At 50.8% G+C, this 25,325-nt stretch overlaps 1 protein-coding gene and 2 long non-coding RNA genes across 6 annotated transcripts in view; 2 read left to right on the top strand and 1 right to left on the bottom strand.

The window, feature by feature from the left end:
• LARGE1 (LARGE xylosyl- and glucuronyltransferase 1) overlaps positions 1 to 25,325 on the top strand; it is a 522,085-nt gene that overhangs the window by 494,720 nt on the left and 2,040 nt on the right. For 3 of the 4 annotated variants that reach the window (XM_036093490.2, XM_036093487.2, XM_036093489.2), the window contains exons 13-14: positions 17,484 to 17,630; positions 22,790 to 22,985. In XM_036093490.2, coding sequence (XP_035949383.1) covers positions 17,484 to 17,630; positions 22,790 to 22,985 — 343 coding nt within the window. The remainder of the gene's footprint in view (positions 1 to 17,483; positions 17,631 to 22,789; positions 22,986 to 25,325) is intronic. The other variant, XM_078076520.1, reaches the window with a different exon arrangement.
• Positions 5,483 to 10,765, top strand: LOC118536576 (uncharacterized). Its single transcript, XR_004917756.2, has 2 exons — positions 5,483 to 6,131; positions 7,696 to 10,765. It is a non-coding gene; the product is annotated as an uncharacterized LOC118536576 (long non-coding RNA).
• The window catches only part of LOC118536575 (uncharacterized), a 119,870-nt gene continuing 116,948 nt past the window's right edge, over positions 22,404 to 25,325 (bottom strand). Inside the window, exon 4 of the long non-coding RNA XR_013449334.1 lies at positions 22,404 to 22,530. This is a non-coding gene — a long non-coding RNA (uncharacterized LOC118536575). The remainder of the gene's footprint in view (positions 22,531 to 25,325) is intronic.

Genomic DNA, 25,325 nt, shown 5'->3' with positions numbered 1-25,325 from the left:
GCTGAATTCATACAGCCCGACAGTCCCCGTGCGGCTCTAAACTAAAGTCACAAGGTGTAAATCGAGATGTAACTGGTCAAGCCTTTTTTTTTTTTTTAAATCCTTTATTTCTGGCTTTTGTCGGCATGAATTCTCTCTGCTGCTGGGTGATGCGTGCCTGGGTCCAGGTACCGGGAGAGATGGTTTGCACTTACTAATTATCCTGCTGGATCCACACATCAAGCCCGAAAGGCTGGCAGGGTTCCCCCCTTTTACTGTGGGCAACAGCGAGGCTTGGAGAAGCAGAGTCCCCTGCTCCCGTCCACATGGCTTTGCTCCAAGATTGGAACCAGTGTCTGTCAGACTCCAGGTGGGCAGGCGCCCAGCTCCATACTTGCCTGGCTACTCTGGGGTTACTGACTGTCCCCAGACAGGGCAGGAATAGAATAGAGTTCTTTCTCTCCTGCTCTCTTGCCCTCCCCGCACTCTGTCTGTCTCTGTCTCAGTCTTTCTCTTACTGTCTCTGTAGGATTTCCTAACTTCAGTCCCTCCCCTGTGAGCGGGAGGAGCCCTTTCCTGCCTCTGTCCGCCGCGCTGGGGCGGCATGACCCCCAGCCAGGGAGGATGGGAGGTGTCTTCCCAAAGAGCATGGGCTGTGCCGCCCCAACTCCTGATGCCCGCACAGGGCTCCCGGCACGGATCTGTCGTCCTGCTCTGCGCTGGGCCTTGGAATCCCCGTGTGTGGGCTGAGGGCGCCCCCGTGTGGCCAGACCGTGCTTTCAGCGCCTGATTCCGGGAGATTCGGAAGCCCCCACGGCCTGCAGCATCACAAGCTCTGGGAGTCTGGGGGCGGGGATGGGGGCGAGGGCTTCCCAAAGGAACAGATGGTGGGGGCCGCCCTCCACCAAGAAAAGAGAGGCTTGAGGATTAGACTGCAGCCGCGTCCTCCCCGCTAAGGGGCTCTTCTGCAGGAGCACCTGAGGGGCCTTCATTCCAAGGAGTTGGAGGTGAACTGGCCCTCTCCTAAGGATCTGTAGTCTGCTCCCCACCTCCAAACTCTTTTATTATTTTATCTCATGGGCCTCATGTTTTAAAAAAAACGCACAGTAACAGATTGTTTCTGTGTTCTGTTCCTATGTTGTATTGATCAAAAATGCTATTAATCTCCCATGCCGGTCACCTCTAATAGCATCTCAAATAGCATCTTGACCTTACTCAGTAGGAGCTAACCAGCATTGCCTACTAATTAACACGTTCTTAACGCCAAGTCACCCGAGGCTTGGTTGGCCTTTGGCCCCTTGTTACGGGAAGGTGCGTGGTTCCCCTCGGGGAGTTTGAAATATTGCACATCGCTCCTAAAATGTTGCTGCTCTCTTCCATAGGCCCTATAGAAGTCCAGAGACCCTACCCTGAGTGAGAAGAAATGATCTTGTCCAGTCTTCTTTTTTTAATTAAGTTTTTCATTGTAATTCCCGTATAGTTAACATACAGTGTAATATTAGTTCAGGTACAATATAGTGACTCAACTTTTCCACACATCACCTGGCCCTCATCACCACAGGTGCACTCCTTAATCCCTATCACCTGTTTCATCCATCCATTTCCCGCCCCCCCCTTTCCCTCTGGTAACCAGCAGTCTGTTCTCTGTAGTTCAGAGTCTATTTCTTGATATATCTCTCTGTCTGTTTATTTTTAACTTTGCTCATTTGTTTGGTTTTTTAAATTCCATATATGAGTGAAATCGTACGGTATTTGTCTTTCACTGACTAAATGACTTCTCTTAGCATGATACTCTCTAGCTCCATCCATGTCATTGCAAATGGCCAGATTTCATTCTTTTTATGGCTGAGTAATATTCCAATGTATATATGTACCACAACTTCTTTATCCGTTGATCTTTTGATGGACACTTGGGCTGCCTCCATAACTTGGCTATGGTAAATGATGCTGCTCCAAACATTGGGGTGCATGTATCCCTTTGAATTAGTATTTTTGTATTTTGGGGGTAAATACCCAGTAGTGCGATTGCTGGATCGTAGGGTAACTCTATTTTTAACTTTCTGAGGAACCTCCATACTGTCTTCCAGAGTGGCTGCACCAGTTTGCATTCCCACCTAACAGTGCACAAGGGTTCCCCTTTCTCAACATCCTTGCCAACACCTGTTGTTTCTTGTGTTGTTGATTTTAGCCATTCTGACAGGTGCGTGGTGATATCTCATTGTGGCTTTGATTTGCAGTTCCCTGAGGATGAATGAGTGATGATGAGCATCTTTTCTTGTGTCTGTGGCCATCTGGATGTCATCTTTGGAGAAATACCTGTTCATGTCTTTTGCCTATTTTTTAGTGGGATTATTTGGTCTTGGGGTGTTGAGGTGTATTGTCCAGTTTTCTTTGTAAAGTACACATGTGGAAACTGAGACCGGAAAAGCCATGGCTTGCCTGTCTAGAATGACCGGACATTGTGACTTTCTTCATTCTTCTGCTCCATCCTTAGTATTCATTTGTCTTTTCATTCATTTAGTGGGTAAACTTTTATAAGGTACCTACTACTATGTGCCGCCATATCTGTGAACCAGACATAGGACCTGTGAATCCCAGCACTTACAGACCAGCAGAAATGACAGTTAATTAAAGATGCAGATTCTTTAGATTCTGTGATGGGGGTGTCCCCTCCCAGTGGGATTCACCTAGTCTGGGGATGGGAGGAAGGGACGTCCTGAAGAAGACAGATCCAAATGGAGGCTGAGTTGGAGTCCGCCAGTGGAGGTGGCGATGTTCCAGGCAGAAGGAGCCGTCCATTCCAGAGGTGCAAGGTGGCCAGGGCCTTGACGGGGAGAGCAACAAGAGACGATGTGGCCAGAAATGTAAGCTGGGGTGGGTCCTGCAGGACTTCTTATAAAACATGCTGAGGATTGTGGGCTCCATGAGGGAGGAGAGCAGTGGAAGATCACTGGGAGAATGGGCAGATTAGATGTTTGTTTCAGGAAGATCATTCTAGTGGCTTTGCGAAGGATCAGAATCAGCAGGGCCAGAGCAATGGGGATAAGTGAGGGGACTATTGTGTTAATCCAGGCAAGAGGCACGGAGGGCCCGATGCAGGGATCAGAAGCAGCAGGGTGACGGGTAGACGGACCAGTGAGAGATTCGGCAGCTGAAGTCAGGAACTGTCTGCCAAGGTGTCTGGACTTTGAAAGGGAAGGTGGGAATCTCCCAAGTGCTGCCACCCGAGTCTTCCTTTGCAAAGCCTATACTCAGAAGTCCTGCCTCTGTGGCCCATCTCTCATGCCGGTCACCTCCTGCTCTGCTGTGCCCAAGTCCTTCCTGGACTGGGCAGGATATCATGGCATTGACTTTTGAGCGTTATGGTGGACAGGACGCTTGCTGAGGCCCAGGACTCCTGTCCTGCTCACCCTGGTGCCGTAGTGAACTGTGTGACTTCCAGCAATTCTGTTTTCGGCCTGTTTCCTCATTGTCAAGTGAAGAAATGATCTTATATCAGGCATCCTAAAGGTAGACGCCCGCAGGGGCCAGGACCTTAGCCCAAAGGAGCCAAGAATGCTGAGTAAGATTCTCTGGAGAGACCATGGCTCCCATCTTAGGCTCTTGGCTTCTCTCCACTCCAGATGTGGCATGATTGCTTTGGGGAGAGTGGGCAGCAGGGCTAAGGTCTTCATATTTTTTTTTTTTTAAGATTTTATTTATATAGTTTAGAGGGTGGGAGAGTGTGTGAGCAGGGGTGGGAGGGGAGGAGGTGCTGAGCGAGAGGGACAAGGACAAGCAGACTCCCTGCTGAGCAGGGAGCCCACAGCAGGGCTGGATCTCATGACTCAGAGATCACGACCTGAGCTGAAACGAAGGATCAGATGCTTAACTGACTGAGCCCACCCAGGTGCCCCAGTCTTCGTGTTTTTCAAGAGGAGCTGGATACTTGGATTTTTGTGTTTTGATATTTAATGTTGACAACTAATTTTTTAAAATACACTATGGAGTCCCAGACCAAATATGTCTTCAGGCTGAATAGAACCTCCCGCCCCCATCCTGTGCCACCAGTTTATGACCTCTGACCTAGATAATTCCTAGGCACCAGAATTTTGAGAACAGGTAAGGACTAGGATTCTATCAGAAGCCCCAAAGAATCATGTACTGTTCTTCTCATATGAAGATAACCATATTGGCTTGCCATTGGCTTATGGAAAATTTTCTTCCAGTGAGTGGGATGAGTGTGTTTCTGATCCAAACACTAAAACTGGATGTGCTTCATGACCAGTCATATCATTAATTTGGGATGAGGTTACGGGTACGGTTTGCCATGAGAGTTGTGGACCCCAACAAGGCCCGCGGACCCTCTTAGAGACTAACCTCTTTGGCAAAAATGCCCAACCAAATGCTCTACCCAAACTCTGTTAAGATGTTAATAACATTGCAAATGCTGGTAGTTACAGGTTTTTGAGCCCTTAACCTGTGCCAGCCGTGGTTCCACACTTCTCTGAGGTACCTGTTACGACAGGTGGCCAAACCGAGGCCCCAGCGAAGCTAAATGTTAGCGTCAGAGGGGGCAAGTGGACTTCCCTCTAGGACAGCCTGCTCGCTTCTGGAAGGGGCCAGATCACTCTCAAAACCCCAGGACGCCGAGGCAGGCTGATTGGCAGCCCTCTGACTGGATCCCCCCTCCCAAACAATCATATCTCACCCTTTTTGGGGAGGGGGGCTACTTGCTTTCCCCAAACAGTTCAGCATCAGTGCTCCCTCAGTGGTTGCTTAGCAACCAGCGAATATTACAGCAAAAACAAACGGATCAATTGGAAAATAATGAAATCAGTTATTTGCGTGGACACAGCTGCAGAGTTCCAGTAAAATCTCTCTCCCACCCCTTTGCCGGTTTATTCTAAAGAACGGGCTTGTAGACGTGTGGCTTTCACTCGATTTCAGAAACGTCAGGTGGGACTCAGCAGGGCGTGGCAGAGTTGCGCTTGAATCCTGGGTCTGGCGAGCTTACCAAGTGTGTGACTTGGGGCGGCTTACTTAGTCTCTCTGGTCCTCTGTTTTCTCAGTTAAGGGGCTAATAATAGCCTCCTGCAGGGGGCTAGTAGGGATTCAACAGGAGTTAATTTTCTGTCCTGCTCACAACACTCAGAACTGCACTTCTTCGCCGGGCCCCCACCCCCAGCCCCTCCCATTGCAAACTGCCAACTTCAGGATAGCCAGGTCACTCCAGATAACCATCACAGCCATTTTTCTTATAAACTGAGAAGCTGTATACTTACATTCATTGATTCAAAAAAATATGTAGTGAGCACCTGTTAAATGCCAGGCAGCATGCTGCCTTGTGACAGGGCCGTCCCTGGAGTCATTCAGACCTGCCTTTCAATGCTGAGCACTCCTTACTCAGCATTTCGTTGACCTTCAGAAAGGTACTTAACTTCCTGTAACTTTTGTTTCATTTGTGAAATGGGGATCGTATTACTTCTTCCCTCTTAAGGTCCTGGGAAGATGAAATGTAATAGTATTTGGACAGCACCAGGCACAGTGCTGTGAATCATGCTTCGTTCCATGACCTTGCACGGCTGGGGCTACCACGGTGAGCAGGGGGTTTATGTTGTAGGGGCGCCCCCTCAACTATAGTTGTCACTGTCATTCTTGTTATCAGTACAGAACCTGAGAGAAAAGATACAGGGGCACAGACTCACAAGCAGATGACCCAGTACGGGTGCACAGGGATGACCTCGAAAAGACCTGGACAGTTGGTGATGCAGTTGAAGGACTAACGGGTGTAAAGGCATGATACATCTTGGCATTTTCAAAGAATGTTCCAGAATGGCAGAGGAATCGAAGGTGGACGGTAGAAACAGCTCCCTTTAGCTGGGGCATTCCATATCCATGAGACTGAGCAGGCTCCCCACCTCTTTCATTAATCCTGCAGAATCCTCATCTTTGTTCAATGCCTGGAACTTATAACATCTGCTCTGTTCCGCAAATGTCGCCTTTGCTTTCTAGGGGACACACACCGCACCCTGCATGGAGACTGTATTCTGACAGTGTACAGGAGTGACAGACTTCAGTTTCATTCTGTTCCCTCCAGGATGAGGGCTAACCACCCTCCCCCGTCAGATGTCCCCTGGCACACACAGCTGCTGACATTCGAACAAGACCAGGTAGAGAGAGCACCGGCACAGCCAGCTGGCTGCCTTCCTTGAGCCGTGACTAGGTGGCACTTCCTCGGGTTAGTTCATCATTTGAGTTCTGTTATCTCGATGACGTTTCACGTTTACTGAGCACGTACTATGTACCAGGGACTGTGGCCAGCACTTTGCATGTGTCTTGTCATTCAACCTATTAGAGACGAGGTGGTTTAGACTAAGTAGCCTGCCCTCAGGTGTGGCTTTGGCACGTGGGCAAGTCGCTTATCCCGGGCTTATCTGAGATGTTCTATGCTTAACCTGTTTATTGATCCCATTGCCTGATGGGCCCATCTCCACCACCACCATGATGGCCATGACCATCACCGCGGGTCATATTTGGAAGTTCTTCCGTGCATTGGAGAACTGTCTTGGCGTCTGCATGAGATAACCCATTTAATCCTCATACCCCACCACACCCACAAAGGTGTCACTTGTTCGAGAGCACAAGATGGCGAGTGCCCAGGTGGGACCTGAATCCTGGCCACCTGCCAAGAGCTGCCCTCCTGACTTCAGGGGGACTGACGGCCCTCCCGTAACCCCCAGTCAGCACCTGACACATCACCAGCATGCAGAAGGCGCTCTTGCAGGAAGTGTAGCCCTGTGGGGTAATTAAATAGGGGTGAATCGGGATGTTGGGAGTTACAGGAGGTGATGAGTACAGAGTCCCCGGCACAGAGCGTGGCCCCGTAACTGGAGCTGTTTCATGTTTTTAAAATTGGCCCCCAAGCTCATTTTTAGCTTCTCTTTCTTCCTTACCCATCTCTGACTGACAGGTTCTCTCTCTGGATATGTTAATGCTGTCTGTTTAGAGCCACTGGATCTTGCTGGGGGCCTGGGCGCCCCCCTGGCTCTCCAGAAGATTCTGCCCATCTCCGGCCTCATCCATTCTGTGTATATTTTACACTTAGACTCTCCGTGGGCAGCCTCATCACCCTCATTTGCAAGTCTTTGCTGTTGTCCCCACACACCTCCTGGAATCCTATCCGCCAGGAGCTCATTTCCTAAGCAACCGTAATAGAGGCTGAGCACGCCCCGTTACCTGTCTCCGTGTTCGGTGTTCGGGGAGGAAGCAGGACCGGCTGGGCCAGGGCCTGCCTCCAGGTTATCAGCGCCAGTAACAAGCACTCTGCTCCTGCCTTCCCCGGCCCCGAGGGAGGTTGCGGAGTCCTCAGAGGTGGTGCTCAGATGATGCTCAGGCATCCCCGTGGAAAGCCATGCTTCTATCTAGTGCTGTTGCAGCTAGGCAGTTTACGGGGTGTGGGGGGCAGCCGGAGACGGGCCTCTGCTAGCCTCCCCGAGATGCACGCACGTGCACAGGTACACATATGCACACGCGCGCGCACACGCAAATGCCTTTCGTTGCCCCTCCCTGGTTGGTTACATCCGTGGCCGCAGTAGCCTGCTGCTCCTCACCACCTGCCCGCTCACTCGCGGGTTTGGTTTGCACCCTGCCCACGCTCTCGGTTCCAGGAAGAAGCTGAAATCAGAAGGGGGTGGGTGAGTCTCAGATGTGTGCCTCAGCTTTCTCTCCCAGCAGAGATCACCCCCGCCGCGCCCGTGTCCTCCTGGAGAACGTCGCAGGAGAATATGCAGGCACAGCAGTCCGTGGAAGGAACGGGAAGGAAGAGCACTTGGCAAGCGCCTTCTGTGCACCCGGGGCCGTGCTCGGTGCTCGACACGTGTTCCCTTTTTTATGACAACACAGGCAGTGCTCAGGGCCTTCATTCCCATTATCCAAGCGGGAAGATGAAAATGCAGAAGATAAATTTGCCCCAAAGTCCTATGGATTACGTGGCAGGACTACAATTTCAACCCTGTTTTGGAAACTCTGTCATCTCCAAAGGACGGTCTTCACAATACCATCTTCTTCTCCATATGCCAACCACAGACCGATTCCTGCCTTCCCTGTACATCTGTTGAGTGCCTACTGTGTGCTGGAGCTAGAAACCCAGCCATGAGCAAGGGTCACCCCTGACCTCAGGCCTGGCAGGGCCGGCAGGTGCCCATAGGCAACTGCACGCCGTTAGAACCGCCACCTCCCACCATCGCCAGCACGTGAAACAGTCCCCAAAGAACCGGGCCCGGAGAAGATGTGGCCCGACATCCAGGGGACGCATCAAGGCCAGGAGAGGGGGCAGGAGAGGGGCCGGGAACCAAGCTCCTGCTGCTGGCTGAGCACAGAGCCTTAAGAGAAAGGGTGAGGCCGTTCTGGGGTTTCTGAAACAGGTGGGCGCTCCAGCACAAAGCTGCTTTTCTGCCTCCCATCCCCTTTTAATATAACTTTCACCTCAGTCCCTGGGAACTTGAGAGAACCGCTTGGACTCCTTACAGCTCGGGCTTGATCAAACAGCATGCCCTCCGACACTGGGCTGGCCTCTGCCAATCCAGCGCTCCGAGGGCTGATGAGCCTCCCTGTCTCCTGGCTTTGACGGCAGCCCTGGGGCCTTCAGCCCGCGGTTCCCAGCAGTGTGTCCCTTGTCAGCACCGGCCTCGGCCACTCATGACATCACCACAAATATCAGCTCAGCCAGTTCCGTTATGGGAGGAGAAGTTCGCATGGACACAGATCGAGGATCCCCGCCCCCCACCACCCCTGCCCAAGGGGTAGAGGCTACAGGAGGTACCCAGATGGTAACCAGCACCACAAGGACTGATGCACGAAGCAATTCCCTGATCCAAGCCGTAGCAAGTGGGAAGATGCTTCCAGAATTCTGGGATGGAGTTCCCCAGCTGTGGGCAGAGGGAGTGGTCTTAGCACCAAAGGACAGAGGAGGTGAGGAAGATAAGCATGGACAAGTCTGCCAGATTTGACAAGGAGGGGACACTGCTGACCTTGGCCAGGTCCAGGGGGTCAATGGCAGATTCCAGTACTTTGAAGGAAGGAAATCACCAACGTAGGAGGCCCAGTAAAGCCAGTAGGTCAATGCGCATGTCTCTACCTCTCCAGACACTGTGTGCTGGCCTCTGGCCGTGTCCCTCCCTTCCGGTCCCAAACCGCTATTCCATCAGCTGCCTTGACCCGTGGACTCCGAGAGGCTCATTGCTCCGGTTGCAAAGGCACCACGTTAACAAGACTTGACTCAGACAGAGCCCGTGAGTGATGATCTTTCCCAGTTATTTCCAAGCTGCTGCAGCCTTAACGGATACAGCGATTGCCTTCTTCCCTTGAGGATGACGAGATGATGGTGGTGGGTGCACCTGCCAGCTAGGTTATAAGGCAAATTGCTGAACCTCTTGGAGTTTTCATGACTTTATCAGGAAACCGGAAATACTAGTGTCTCTGTCACACACGGCAATGATTAAAGAAGTGAAGAAGATTAAAGAAGTAAAGCATCTAACGTGCTTAAGGTGCTTGGTACTAAATACAAATAAGCACTCTTTATTACCATGTATTGACTACCTATGGTGTACTGGGCATTTCTAAGAAATGCAGTTCCCCCCAAATCCTGTATGCTTTCTCATTTCCAGAGCTTTGCAAATATTTAGAACCCCCTCCACAGACGCACTAACTCTTGCTTCTTAGAAGACAGTGGTGGGAAGCTCTCTACGACCCTGCACCACAGAGCCCGGCACTGCTGTCTTCCTCCCTCCCTGCACTGTGAGCTCGGCACTCCGTGTCTATGTCTGGCCTCATAAATACCCATTAATTAATGAGTATATTATCTTAGTTCTCTTAATAACCAAGTCTATGAAATATTTATTACCAAGATAAGGAGACAAAAGCCCAGAGAGTTAAGCAAATTGCCCGTGATCACACAATAATGCAGCAGTGGCATGAAGATAGGGTCTCTTGTCGTCTAAAAGATCGCGCTCTGTTTCTTACTATTCAGCCTCCCTTGACACGGGCGTTCCCCTGAGAGAGACTCGGCCCTCCAATGTGTTGAAATAATTTTAGTTGGCTCCTCTTGAACCATCAGATGGTCTGGCCACACGGCGGATGCCGCGATCCCACGGGGCTGCCACGGGCCGGAGTTGAAGAGCATCGCGGCGACAGGCGTGGATCCTGGTTCATCCCACCCCCCCGCCCCCATCCTTCTCCCTTGTGTCTGCCCGGCACTGAAGCCTGGCGTCCACCGTTTTCGACCAGCCTGCCTGCCCCGGCCCTGCGGCTGTCTGGGTCTGCCCCCTTCTCCCCCCAACACACAATACCGACAGACTGAAACAGGAGATAATTGCAAAACCATTTCTTTCTGTTTTAAACTTGACTGTGCTTTCTCCTTTTTATTTATGTCAGAGGTAGATTACTTCTCTCATTTTGTTTTCCTGAAGGTGACACCAGATAGGGTTACCAGTGTCCAAGCCCACACCCGTGAGAGAGGGAGCGTTTGTTTCAGGGAATTCTGAATAGAGTCGAATGCATACAAGTGGAGAGGAAGGAGTCTGCTGAGCCTTTAAGGGAAATGGGCATGTAACTCAGGTCCCATTTTCAGGCAAGCGTGACCGTTTGTGGGACCCCCAGAGGGGGTTCTCCTCTCCTCATTCCCAGCTCATTGCTAAAGGGTTGGGTATTAGGAAGTTTGACGTATTTCCTCTCCTCTGCACCATGTACACCAATTCTTTACAACCTCTAATCACGTAAGGTGAAACTAAACATTTTTTACAGCCAAGATACTCGTGACAAGGTTGTATGTTTTTTCCAAGTAGAAGGTCCCGTTTCTTGGTCGGTTACCCCGGCCTCTGTGAGCATCCAGCTTCCACTGTAGCCAGCCCCCCCTCTTGACCACCCGTGTGCACTCCGGATGGGGGATGCGGGGCCAGCACGGTGACATGATCCCGTTCCTGACCAACGATTCGACCCTGCTCTTACGTTGACTTGATTCGTTTCTGCAGAACTAGGGGAATGCCTCTCCAAATGGCCATAGCCTCACGCCCACCGACTAGCTGGTCTTGGCTTCTGCTTCAGGTCCTGTTCCAGTTGCCAGCGATCAAGGAAGAAGCCACGTTGCCAAAATCCAGTAGTCAACCTCCAGTTCTTGTCTTGACTTCTCAGCAGCCTCCGACTGCTGATGGCTCCTCCGTTTCTTTCCTCTTGGCTTACTGAAGTGCGTCCCTGTCTCCAGGTGGTTCTTTGACCTTCTGAGTCCCTCCCTGTAGTTCTCATCGATGGCTACCTCTCTTCTCCTACCCTCCCTCGGTGATGTTGTTCAGTCTCGTGGCTTTAAATGCGCCTGCCACTGATCCCCAGAATATCCCCACCCAGCCCTGTCTCTTGACCTCAAAACTCGTGTGTCCAACGGCCTCCTCATCATCTCTGCCTAGTTCTCTCAAGCATCTCAGACAAACTGTTCAAAACCTAAGTCTCATCCTCCCCAAAAAGCTCACGCCAGCGTCTCATTTGATGGCCACTTCGGTCTTCCCATGATGCAAGCCAAGAGCCTTGGGTCATCTCCGGTCCTCCGCTTTCATACCCCATGCCCAGTGGGCAAGGAAATCCTGCTGGTTCTAGAACCAGGCCAGTTCTTTTCACCTTCATTGTGACTCTCGAAGTCCAAGCTAGCTCAGCCGTATCAGCTCGGAAGCCCCCTACTTGATCTCTCTGCTTCCACCATGCAACCCTGCAGTCTGTTACCACCACAGAAGCCGGAGGGATTCCTTAATCTAGAAAGCAGCTCATCTCACTCCTTATCTCAGAGTTCCCCAGTGGCGCCCCAACTCACTAAGTAAAATCCCAAGCCCTCGGTATCCGTCTCCTATAGCTGCGGTAACAAATCACCACAAACGTGGCTGTTGAAAACAACACGAAAGTTTTATCTTGCAGTTCTGGAGGTCAGGATCAGAACCCGGTGTCACGGGGCTGAAATCAAGGTCTCCACAGGCTGCGTTCTTGCTGGAGGCTCTAGGGGAGAATGTTTCTTGCCCTCTAGGGGGAACTACATTCTGTGACTAGTGGCCACGTCATCCCCACCTCTGCTTCCATCATCCCATCTCCTTGCTGACTGGGACCCCTCCTGCCTCTCTTGTATCAGGAGCCTAGTGATCACTCAGATAACACAGGGTCCTCTTCCCGCATCTCAACATCCTTAATCACATCTGCAAAGCCTTACTTGCCATGGAAGGTTCCAGATCACCAGGTTTCTGGGATTAGGACATGGACACCTTTGGAGGAGAGAGGGGTGGCGTTCTTTTCCCCCCCTCAGCCTTCAGTGATCTATGAGACTGTCTATGACCTGCAGCTCTCCTGCCCCCACTGCCTCTCCCGCCCCACGTTTAGGGACTCTCCCTGTCCCTCTTTGTGCTCTTGTCACAGGGCCTTTGCACTGGCTGTTCCCTTAGCCTAGAAAGCTCCAGCCCCAGATCGCCGCATGACTGCCCCCTCCCCTACTGCCTACCCTTCTCCACGAGGCCTGCCTGCACCCCCCCATCTCAAACTGCAACCCGCCCCCAGCCCTGACATTCCTCACACCCCCGACCCAGTTCCGTTCTCCCGCACGGGAATTCTGGCTTTCCGACATGCTCCGTAATTCATTCACAGTTCTGGCTCTGTCCCGGAAATGTCAGCCCCATGAGGACAGGAATTTTCTGCCTGCTGTGTTTACTGATGTCTCCCGAGTGCGCAGTGCCTGGCACGTGGCGGAGCGAGTGAGGAAACAAACCAGCGGAGCCTCGGCCAGCGTTGGCACCAGGCTTTGTGACCGCGGTCGGGCCGATGCCCGAGGATGGGCAGAGGTCATGGTCACGGCCAGGGTGCACGGGGCGCTTCTCATCTGCAGGGCGTGGGGACTGCTTGGCCCTCACAGACCCCCAGTGAGAGCACTGCTGTTGTCACCACCCCCCATCATCACTGACTCAGAAGTGGAAGAGGGAGGACAAGTAACCGGCCAGAAGGCGGCCCTGGGCAGCCCGAGGCCACGTCCCCGCCACTGAAGTCGGAAGAACTCTGCCACACACCATTGTTCCTTACTTCTCTGAGATGCTTTCCCAAAATCTCTTCATGCTGGGCTCCTGGGCTGTTTCCCTGGTGACAGAGACCCGTCTCGAGGATGGGATGAGAAGGAGAGAGATGGAGGGAGGGGTATGAGTGTGTGTGTGTGTGCGCGCGTGCGTGCATGTGTGTGTATGGGGGTGCACACTCACAACCCACTGCCAGGATCAGTCGCAGGGTTTGGTCATCCTAAACCCCAGGAAGCCCATCTTCCTCACAGTGTCCCCTTTGTGCTGTGTCTGATATAATGCTAAGCCGTACGAGCCTCCAGGCGGAGGCTCTTGGGCGAGAAGCAAGGACAGTGCATCAACCAGGATTTTTCGGAGAAATGGAACCAGCAAGATGGAGAGTTCTTTTAAGGCACTGTGAGGACTGGCAAGTCTGAAATCCATAAGACAGGCCAGCAGGCTGGAAACTCAGGCAGGATTTTGAAGTGACAGTCGAGAGGCAGAATCTCTTCTTTCCCAGGGAAGCTCAGTGTTGGCGCTGACGTCCTTCGACTGATTAGATGAGGCCCACCCACATTGTTGAGGGCAAGGGCCTTTCTTTAAAGTCCACTGCTTGTAAACATTAATTATGTCCACAAAATATCTTCACAGCAACATTTCGATGAGCATTTGACCAAACAGCCAGCACCCTAGGCGAGCCAAGCTGACACATAAAAGCAACCATCACAGGCTTAACCACCATACACACGGTGCTTAATATGCGCTGGGCATTGCACCAAGGACTCCCATGTGCACGTGTACTTTTCCTCACCAAAATATTTAACAAGAGCATGAACTCTGAGACTCAGAATGGTTCAAGTGACTTTCTAGGAGGAGCAGTAGAGTCCAAGTTAGAAGCCAAGTGTGTCTGATTGCTACCTTCCAGAATCTTCAGTGTCAATCTAGATTTAACATTCTAAAAGATGCGAGACATGACCCAAAGTCACTCAGCTTGTCCGGGCTGGCTGCAGCACTCACATCTCTTGGCTCCCAGTCTAGCCAATCTCCCCGGAAGATTCTGCTCATTTGAAACACTCTATCTCCTGCAGGAATCCCTTTCCAGATAAATGGTGGAGGCACATTGTGCATCCCCAGAGGGTCAGCAAACCCCCAGCAAGGGAAGGATATACCGACAGGAAACCTTGCGGAAGGGCCCAAGCTATATCATTCCCAGCTCAGTGAGCAGATGTGCTCGGAGTCGGTATCCTGAAACCACTTTATTGCTGAAACAACTTCATAATGAGACCCATTCAGGACATCAATATCCAAACCTCTTTGGACTGAATCTGAAATGGACCTGTCTAGTTACAAATCCATCTTTGTGGCAGTTTGTGTTTCAGTGAGCTTAAAGGGAGCTTTAGAAGGCACTCCAGGATCTGATGCTCTCTATGCAGACAGAAATAAGACTTTCTCGGGCTGCATTTTGTAAGGCATGCTGCTTGCTGGGTCTGCATACTCTGGAACTTGCAATGTATCAGCGTGCTTTGGTTGCAAGCAACAGAAACCAATGGTAGGCAGCTTCATTGAAATGAAAAGAAATCAAAGGAAAACAAAACAAAAGGAAAAAAAAAAACATTTGAGTGGTATTTCTTAGGGCATCAAAGTAGAATTTGGAAAACCGATACTTCAGACCATAATTAACCCGGGCAGCTCTGGGCTTCTCTGCAGCCGAAGTTCAGAAGCCTCTAGAGAACTGCCTGATGTTAGCGCATGTCGGCTCTTTGGTTTCCAATCTCGGCATCTCTGTTCAGATTTCCAGGAGTGAGAAACTGATTTGCTCAGCTTGAGTCAAGCGTCTACCCCTGAACACAGCCCTAGCCCTGTGTTCCCAGAGCTGCTCCTACATGCAGGGACCATGAGAAAGAGAATCATCTTTGAGCAGGGCAGTCCAAGAAGTGGCTACTGTAACCGTGATTGTAATAGTAACAGAGGCAGACACGTGCATCCACAGACCTCTGTTGTGGATGTGTGTACACGCTTTGCCCATCCCTTTGTGGTTCAGTGCTCCTAGCCTCCCACGCTTTTCCCAATTATCTTAACATAATTAGCTGCAAATGCAATCTTGGGCTTTTAGCATCCTGAGATGTTTGCGACAAGAATGTAAATACCAGGCAGGAAGGACTTGGGCCGTTCTGTTCACTCTGTGTCTGCAAGTGCCTAGCATGGGGCCTGGCACATAGTAGGTATGCTCAAGGATTGTTGAATGAGTAGCAACCACCATCCGTGCTGGGTGCCTCTCCTCTCCCTCCTTCCTGGTGGCTGCAGGGGCTTTGCCATCTGGTGAGTCCAAGGATATCTTCTAGACCCATGTGTCCCATCCCCGATTCCCAGAACCGATAGATAAGGTATCTAGTTTTCCTGGAGGAAAGGCGGCGAGCCCCCATTCTGCCTATGTCTAATATAGGATTGATCGAGAAGGGAATACTTGGCCATGGGTGAGGGAATCTCGGATGTTTGGAAACTGAGAAGTCATTGTTCAGAGAGACAAAGCAGGAGAGGAATGCAGACCAAAGCAGGCTGACTCAGGCTACTCGTCCTCCAACTGGCTATATATAGCTCACCCAGATCTATCTTGGTGTCATTCTTTATGAGTCTCCCCAGAAATAGTGACATCAGGGTCATATAGCATTTGGTATATAGTTAAGCCTAATTATAAAGAATGAATTACAACTGCTATTCAGAGGATTCTAAAATGACCTGGTCCATCTCAGCCACGCCCTCTCTAGGGGGCGCTGATGCCACCGCTTCACCCCTTCACCCCTTCCCCAGGGCTGGCTTCTGACACCAGTCCTTCCTCTGACCTCATCACTCATGGATACCAAACCCTGCCTCGTCCTTCTCAAACGGCCGCTCTGTTCTTGCCCCACACTGGCCTCAGCTAACACAGTTTTCCTTCGTGCTAGCATGACTCCCCTTTGCAGACCCATCCCTGCTTATGCACAAGTTCAAAGTGAAGTGACTTTAGTAATACAGCGGTAAGTCGCATTGCTATGGAAGGCTACTTCTTCCAGTATTTTGCAAAATGCCTCCCAATGCCTTGATTACCCCAAGGAAGACTGCTTTCTCTACTTCAGAGATGATAAGCAAATAGCCTTCTCTGGCACTGAGTCCCAAGAGCCAGTGGTCTGAGCAGGAAGCCAGAATGAAGTACCAAAGTCCTGGCCAAAAGGGATCGTTGGGAGATCAAGCCAGGGAATAAGGACCGTGTTGTGGTCGAACAGTGACCATATGTTGGTACAGGTCAGCCACGTCCCAAGTGTGCCAAACGGTATTTGTATTTATGTTACCTCGTTCAGCCTCCGCGACAGCTCCAGGAGGGAGATAGCATTGCCCCATTTCAGGAAGGAGGAACCTGAGGTAGTAGGAAGCTAAATTACTTGCCCGATAGGCAGGACTCACCAAGTGACGGAGCCAGGATTCAAACCCTGTCTGTGTTCGCTACAAGCCTCCTGCTCTGTGTCCCTCTCTAAGCCTTTCTCCCTTGCAGAATGATGGCCGCGGAGCTGGGTGGTGGCCGACAAATGTAGAAGGGCAGGAGCTGGGTCTCAGAGGAGTAGAGCAGAAGGGCAGCCTCAAAGGTGGGAGTGAGGAAGCGCGTGGAGAATATCCCACCCTCACGTGGGATACGAGCTCTGTTGTGTTGGGTGCTGGTGGCATGGGGCCGGTCTGGTGACTGTCAAGGCTCAGGGTCTGGGGGATTCGAGAGGTTGAGAAGTCCAAGAGATGGGACCCAGAAATGCTCAGGTTGGGGCTCATCTCATCAACTTGCTGTCCGACGCTCCCATGTGGCCAGTGTGCAGAAGGAGTGGATAGCGGGGCGCCTGGGTGGCTCAGTTGGTTAAGCAACTGCCTTCGGCTCAGGTCATGACTCTGGAGTCCCGGGATCGAGTCCCACATCGGGCTCCCTGCTCAGCGGGGGGTCTGCTTCTCCCTCTGACCCTTCCCCTCTCATGCTCTCTGTCTCCCATTCTCTCTCTCAGATAAATAAATAAAATCTTTAAAAAAAAAAAAAAAAAAAAAAAAGAAGGAGTGGATAGCCAGCCCAGTGGACCCTGCAGGCTGGACTCCAACCTCTGTGAGTCCCTGGAGACCCGCCTTCTGCGCTTGGCTCTGACGGGGACACTCACTGTGAAAGTGAGGGAGGGTCTCCCAGCCCCTCCTGTCCGGCCTGCCCTCGGTTCACTCTCCAGGGAGACTCCATTTTTTGACTCAGAGGCAGCCTTTCTTCTCTGGACTCCTGAGTGGTATTGGACAAGCTGCTTGGCCTCCCTGGGACTCAGTTTCCCCATCTTTAAACTGAGATTTTGACTTGGGCTTTCTGTCCTCCGCCCCCTGTGCCCCCTCCCTGCCCTCAGGTGGGAAAGGCCTCTGCCTGGCCTCATGGGGACCCTGTCTCTGCCTGCCCTCTCCTTTCAGGAAGTCTGTCATCCAGCTCGACCTTGCCAACACCAAGAAGGCGATGATCGTCCCTGCATTCGAGACACTGCGCTACCGGCTGTCTTTCCCCAAGTCGAAAGCGGAGTTGCTGTCAATGCTGGACATGGGGACTCTCTTCACATTCAGGTGAGGAGTCTCAGTGCCGTCCCCTGGGGGTGTGCGAGGCCTTCCTGTCCCCGGAAACCAGACACCAGAGCTATTGGCCCAGAAGTTCGCTGCTACCTTAGACCATCTTAAGGCCAGAAGAAGCACCATTGGCCCCCAACTACGTCTTTGGAATATTCTCTCTTCCCACATGCTGTGTGCTTTGCTTTGTACGTGGGTGGTGGGCGTCATGTGTCCAGATGGAAGGACCAGGATGGCAGGTAGGAAGTCAGCTTACTCTTTCTGTGTGGGTTCCTGATCCTATCTCCTGTCCGAATTCTCTCTTTGGTTTGCTTGCTCCTTCATTCATCTGGGAAGTGGGTCCATCCTGTTCAGCACCATGGTTGCTGTTCCCCTTTTCCTTTTTTGGGGAATGGTCCATACTCCGTGGTCCTCAGCCCTAGGATGGGTATCTGTAGCTTCATCAGCTAATGGCATCTAGGTGATTCCAGGGTTGGACAGGGCAGATGGGGCAGCTGACTTTTCCGTCGCCCGAGTGACAGTTTTAAATAAGCCCCACACTTGCCCGATGTTCCACGCCCCCCAGTCCTGTGGGAGCCTCGCAGGGGAGCTACCCCACCACCTGTCCGACATGCCCAGGGAGTGTGTACGACGGTGCAGGTGCAAATGGGTTCCGACTCCCGGGAACAGGCTGTGGCATTTAGTGCCCTTGGGGGACGTAGGGGTCCTCCCCGGTCTCTTGACTGAGCGGTCTGAAGAGGGAGCCCCTGCTCCCATCTGCTCCTATTTTAAAGAGAAGCCTCCACTTTGAACCATGGAAGAATGGCCAACACTGCGTTTGAGTGAAAAAATCATACATTTCCAGGCAATCTGGATTTTATTGAAAAGCTTGTAATAATAACTTTGGTTTCTGTACCACTAAGTGACTAGAAGTTTCTAGAAGGTTTTCTCAAACTTTATTTTGGGAAAATAACTATGAGATCGGTTATTCGTTCAACAATTCAGAGATGATCCTTTTTCACATTTTAAGCAGATAAATTGAGGAGTGGAGGGTCCTGCTGGAGCCAGGACTCAAACCCCAACCTTCTTCCTCTATCCAGAATTCTGGAAAGTGACCTGAAGTGGTTTAATAACCGCTGCTCCCCCCAAACTCAAACTTCTTTCTTCTTGGAAAAAAATAACAACTGCCATTTGTTGAATACGTAACTTGTGCCAGGTCTTATAATCCTCACAACAAATCTGTGAAGCAGATACTATCATCCCCCTTTTACAGATAAAGAAACTGAGGCTCTGAGAAGCCAAATAACTTACCCAAGGACACACCACCAATACACAGCAGAGCCTGGATTCAGTCCAGGTCTGAGGAGCTGCAGAGCCTATGCTTTTAACTCAGATACCATTGGACTGAGTCCTGAATGTTCTTACCAATCCGTGTTAGGTGCAGGTAAAAATTGAGACTCTCAGAGCAGATCTTCGTCCGAGCCTCCCACAGACGCCATAGCCTGATGGCTCCACGCCTGGCAGATTTCCAGGGCCTCTTTCCTTCCATCTCCATCCCCAAGTGATTTGAGAACACATTTCAAGGCCACGTCTGTGGGCAAGGGAGCCCGGGTTTGGCCTGCCATTTCCAGGATTCCTGCTCTGGCCCACAGCTCACAAGCCATGAGGCCAAGTGCTAAATTACAGACCTTCCCCCCGAGAAATTGCTTTTGTCACCTTCCTTCCCCTCCAAACGACGAGCTCTCAAGTCTCCTCACACTGAGATCCCCCTCCCACTGCAGCTGGAATGGGAAATCGTCCCCACCCCTACTGGTGCTCTAGGTTCTCAGAGCGGGGTCCCTGGACGAGTAGCATCAGCATCCCCTGGGAACGTAGACGTGTCAGGTCTCAAGCCCCGTTCCAGATGTACTGGATCAGAAACTCTGGGGGTGGAACCCAGTGATTGGTCAAACTGTAGTCTCCTAGGTGATTCTGATCCGCAGCTCATGTCTGAGAACCACTGCTCAAAGCAGGGTGCCCCCAGATCTCTCCGGAGTGGCATCCCACATGCCATATCCAGGAAACCTCTCTCGTCTCTGTTGTTTTGGAGGCTGCCTGGTGTTGATAATGTCAGAACAAGTGTCCCCTGGACTGACGGTGGGTTCCGGGGGGCGGAGTCAGGCGCTCGTGTGCTCTTGTGGCAGGTGAACTGTCATGTCACCGTGTTCTGTGCTGACCAGCCGCGCGGCACCGCTTGTCCGTCTTCCGGCCGAGCTCACGGAAGCTGCCCCCCACCCAGGGGGACAGGACGGACCCAGCTGCCCTCCCCGCTCTTCCTCTTTCCCACACAGTAGGCCAAGGGTTTGTATTCTAAGTAAGACGGCTGTGATACATTGACATCACGGAGAGTAAGAGCCCTGTGAATTGACACCGTATCTAGGGCAAACGAGGGAGTAATGAGCGTGTCTTCACTTTAGGAAACATTACTATGTATCAGACGCTGCCCTGGGTGCTTTATGTGAATTCACATCGCTGTCATAAATCCGTGATGTGGGCATGATTCTCTCTGTTTTACCAAGAGAAAGAAACGAATAATTATTATTATTTATTAATAATTTTACCTAGAGAAGGAAACGAAGGAACAGAGGAATTAGGTACATTGTCTACACCTGCTGAGTGACAGAATTCCAACCCAGACAGGCTGGCTCCGGAGCCATTGTTTTTAGCCACCTTGTCAAACTGCCTCTTAGGGAAGGAGCATTATTGAGCGCCTACTGTATGCCAGCACTGTGCCAAGCGCGTTATAAACATTTCCTCATTTAAGTTCCCCAGCCATTCGACAAGATAGGTGCTCTTTTCCCCAGGGGACACAAGACGGAAGTAAAGGCTAGTTTAAATGCTCTGCTGACCGAGGGCCTCCGCTCCTAAGCGACGGAGGCGGGTTTCGAACCCCGGTTCGGCGGCCCCGCTGTGCCGAGCTTGAGCCAGTGTGTGTGCCCGGCCGCCGGTGGTGCTGGGCCGCTCTGTGCAAGCGGCAGGTGTCGGGACCACCTGTCGAGCTAGTTCACAAATGGAAAATCAACTTCCCGGCCTGCTTCTTGGCTTAATCCTGACATCTTGCAGTATCCCTCCTTCTCACACTCCATGCCCTCGGTGTTACTCAGCCTCTTGTGTTCCTTCGGATCGTGTGACCGTGGTTTTGGTGGCACTTGCTGAATCCGTGGAGCTGGGGATTCAGGTCCCTGCCCTCGGCCAGCCTGGCCATTGGCCAGTGCCCATTCAGCCTCACTGGGCGGTTCACGAGGGTCCCAGGGAGGTCCAGCCTCGGGGAGGGGGGGTGCGGGGTGAGGGTGCAGAGTGAGCAAGTGGCCGCGTCCCCTACGAGAAGAGCGCCACCTGCCACACTGACCGCCGGCTCTCACTCAACCCTCACGTGCTTTAGAGCCTCCCTGAGTGGAGGTGGAACCCCGGACCGTGAGCTCCTTTCTCCCTGAAGCTCCCTAAGTTGTTGGGGTCCCACCTTTCATATTATCTTTTTCTACAATGTTCTTTTTCCCTAAGAGCAAGGTGGCACCCTTGCTCTTGGGCCAGGTCTGCTGTTTCACGAGGCTCCCAGGCTCCTGCCACCTCTTTGTAGCTTCCAGAGGCAGATTCCTGTCCCACTACCTGCCCTCTCTCATAGGTACCCGTCAGGTTTTGAGATTACTTGTTCATTAATCTATTCAACTTAGTGCCCGATCACTGACTCTCTGCTCTGTAGAGGCCAGAGAGTGTGGGTGACGGGGACGCCGAAGAGAGATCACCCAGCATAGTGGTCCAGGATCCTGGCTTTTGAGTCAGGCTGTCTGGGTTTGAATCCCAGCTCCATTCTTATTATTTGTAACTTGATATTGAATAAGTTATAAGAATTTAAAGCTATAGATAAGATATTTACAATATACCCAGTATATAGTAAGTGCTTAATAAATGTTAGCTTATTATGATTATTGTTGTATGGTTGTATTCATTTTCTATTGCTATATAACGAATTGCCACAAATTTAGAAGCTTTAAACAAGACAAATTTATTATCTCACGGTCCCCAAGGGTCAGAGATCTGGGCATGGGATGGCTGGATTCTCACTCAGGGCCTCCCTGGGCTGAAATCAAGGTGGGGGCAAGGCTCCAGTTCCCCTCCAGAGTGTGCCGCACTCCTCTAGGCTCCCTGACGTCCTTTCCTTGCACGTGGAGGACTATGGTCACCATTTCCCTGCTGGCTTCTTGCCATGAGGCTCCCACAGGTAGCTCACACGTGGCTCTCTTCCAAACCCAGATCTAAAAGTTCTCATGATTCAGCCAGGGCCACCCTCCCCCCACCCCCAGTAATTCCCCTTTATCTAACCCAAAGTCAACTGATTAGTAACCTTAGTTACATCTACAGGGATCCCTTTTGCCAGATGATGTGACATAATCATGGGAGTGGTGCAGCCACGGGTCCTGCCTCACGGGGGAGGACACGGTACAAGGGCTAGGTCACCGTGTTCTCTGGTCGGAATAACCAGCACAGACTGACCTACAGTTAGGTCCATGTAAATGATACAGAGCCCTCCAGGAGTTCACTTACCCTTTCATTGTGAGAGTCTCCTCATTAATGAAGGATGTAGATAACGGACTGGATTAGTTTCCTAGGACTGCCGTAACAAAATACTACAAACTGGGTAGCTCAACACAATGGAACTTTATTCTCTCATAGTTGCGGAAGCCAGAAATCCAAAATCAAGGTGTTGGCAGGTTCATTCTTCCTCTGAAGGCTCTAGGGAAGAATCCTTCCTTGCCTCTCTCCAGCTTCTGGTGGAGGCTGACCATCCTTGGCGTTCCTTGGCTCGTGGGTACATCACTTCAATCTCTGCCTCCACCTTCCCATGGCATCCTCCCAGTGTGTGTCTCAGTATCCACATTTCCTTCTTAGAAAGACACCAGTGGTTGGATTAGAGCCCACCCTAATCCACCATGACCTCATCTTGATACATCTGCAAAGACCCTCTTTCCAAATCGGTCACATCCACACATACTGGGGATTAGGACTTGAACCTATCTTTTGGGGGGACATGGTGCAACCCACAACAAGGACTGTATCCATGTACACCTTTTCTTCCCCTGAACCAGAAGTGTTGGGGAAGCTCAGCTTCCTTTCACCCAACGGCTTTTCTCCATGTGACCTAGGTACCACGTCTGGACAAAAGGCCACGCTCCCACAAACTTTGCCAAGTGGCGGACTGCCACCACGCCTTACCGTGTTGAGTGGGAGGCCGATTTCGAGCCGTACGTTGTCGTGAGAAGGGACTGCCCTGAGTACGACCGGAGGTTTGTGGGCTTTGGCTGGAACAAGGTGGCTCATATCATGGAATTGGATGCACAGGTGAGATGGTGAGGTGTTGTGTAGTTGGCGCCATGGGGGGAGAAAGCGTCGGCTTCAGGGCTGAAAGGGGACCTTGGAGGTCAGAAAACAGAGCCCTGAGAGGGAATGAGACATGATCAGGGACCGGAAGTGAGAACGTGGCAATGCTAATTCTCATGGCCACTGATTCCCAAACCATTCCTCCTTCTCTACACCTTTGGGTGAGAGTTGGATTCCCAGCCAGGACCCAGGCAAGTGTGAGTGTCCTATGACAAAACATTTCACTCCCCACCCTCACCCAATTTAATGATGAGGACAAAACATCATCACTTGGCCTTTGAGCCATATAACTGGCACACCGCATTCTCCAAGTTCCATATAAGGGACGCAAGAAGGCATGTGGCTGAGATGCAGCTCATTATCCTACCCTGTAACTAAAAGTGATGATTTTCAGGCTGTATTTCGTTGTGAAACACTTTCAGTCATTCAACTAATATTTACTAAACACCTACTTCAAAAGAAATCAGCAGAATTCTAACAGGTTACAACAGGCGTCTGCAAGCTTTTTCTGCCAAGGACCGGATAGTAGATTTGGGAGCTCCGTGGGGCTGACAGGTCTCCTTTTCAACTACTCAACTCTGCTGTTGTAGTTCACCTATAGACAGTATCTAAACGTGGGTGTGGCTGTGTTCCAATAAAACTTTATTTATAAAAACAATGCAGCGAGCCAGACATGCTGAGTTCATCAACCCCAGCGTTAAATAAACAAAAGCAAAGCTAAGCTACTCTGGGTAAGTTAGGAGAAGGATGCCTGGGCCTCTCAGCCCCACCTTTTTTCCGTTTGTGTGCTATTCTCCAAGGCTTCTCATGGAGCACAGCATAAATATTTCTCAACAGGAGCACTTCAAATTCAAAAAAAAAAAAGGAAGGTAGGATGCTCAGTGCTGGCTGCCCTGAGAATCACCTGGAGAACTTTCCAACAGTTCCAGTGTGTTTGAGAGCAGTCCTGAGTGATTTTTTTTTTTTTTAAGATTTTATTTATTTATTTTTGAGAGAGAGAGCATGAGCGGGAGTGAAGGGCAGAGAGAGAAGCAGACTCCCTGCTGAGCAAGGAGCCCTATGCAGGACTCGATCCCAGGACCCCAGGATCATGATCTGAGCCAAAGGCAGATGCTTAACTGACTGAGCCACCCAGGAACCCAGTCCCACATGATTTTAGTAAGCATCTAGGGTTGCAAACCACTGGTGTAGTTGGAAGGTTGTAGAATAGTGTCCATATTTAACAATAGAAGCATGACCTTTAATGTCCATTTTTTTAATGATACCTGGAGGTAGTACACTGCTGCTCGCAGACCAAAGTGTTCAGTCTGCCCCAGCTTCTGCTTGAAGGAAAAGAAATGTCATATGCTTGTGTCCAGCAGTGTGGTGAGGTGAACTGGTTCAAATAAAGTTAATTTTTCCAGCCCTGAGATGCGGGCTTTGTATATTTTAGGCAATTTTGACAGAACTCTTGCAAATTTCTTGGTTATTTTTCTTTCTTTGCCGGTAACACAACCAGATATAACTTTACCCTTTCCGGTGATTTCCGGAAATAATGAGTACATACCTGACAGGTAATGGCCACACCCAGAGGGCTAGTGGGATTGGTCAGGTTCTTTGTCCTCACAGGAAAGTCCCAAACAGCTAAGCTCTGGGGGCTCTTGCATTTTCTTCTCCGGATTATTTGTATTCCTCCTCCCCATCAACTGTCCTTTCTTGCTGCGTCAGTGTTCCTCCATCCGTAACAGCTACCTTTCCCCATTCTGATTTTCCCTTTCAGAGTTTCTTCTGATCTGCTCTGGGCTGGGGAACTAGATAACCAAAGCTTATCAGACATTATGTCCAAAATCAGACAACACGGGGTCCGAGTGAAGGTGTGCTGGGTTCTCCTTGGAGTTCCGTGCCCTAAATTTGTGTCACCTATTTTGGCTATTTGGAGGCATTTTATTTTTGGTCTGAGTTTCTATCTGTATTCTGCCAAGTGGAGGCTACTGTATGGCAGTGTGACTTATAATAAGGATGAGTAGACAAGAGCTTTGTTCTTTTTTTTTTTTGCATTAGTTTTTATTTTGTTCAAGAACACCCACTAGTAATTCTTTTTTAAAATATTTTTAAAATTTAAATTCAATTAATTAACATATAATGTATTATTGGTTTCAGAGGTAGAGGCCAGGGATTCATCAGTCTTATATAACACCCAGTGTTCATTACATCACATGCTCTCCTTAATGTCCATCACCCAGTTATCCCATCCCCCCACCCCCCTTCCCTCCAGCAGCCCTCAGTTTGTTTCCTATGATTAAGTCTCTTAGGGTTTGTTCT

This window comes from Halichoerus grypus, chromosome 6 (genome assembly GCF_964656455.1).
Source record: "Halichoerus grypus chromosome 6, mHalGry1.hap1.1, whole genome shotgun sequence".
In the NCBI taxonomy this organism is placed as follows: Eukaryota; Metazoa; Chordata; class Mammalia; order Carnivora; family Phocidae; genus Halichoerus; species Halichoerus grypus.
This window is presented reverse-complemented; position numbering and strand designations above follow the sequence as displayed.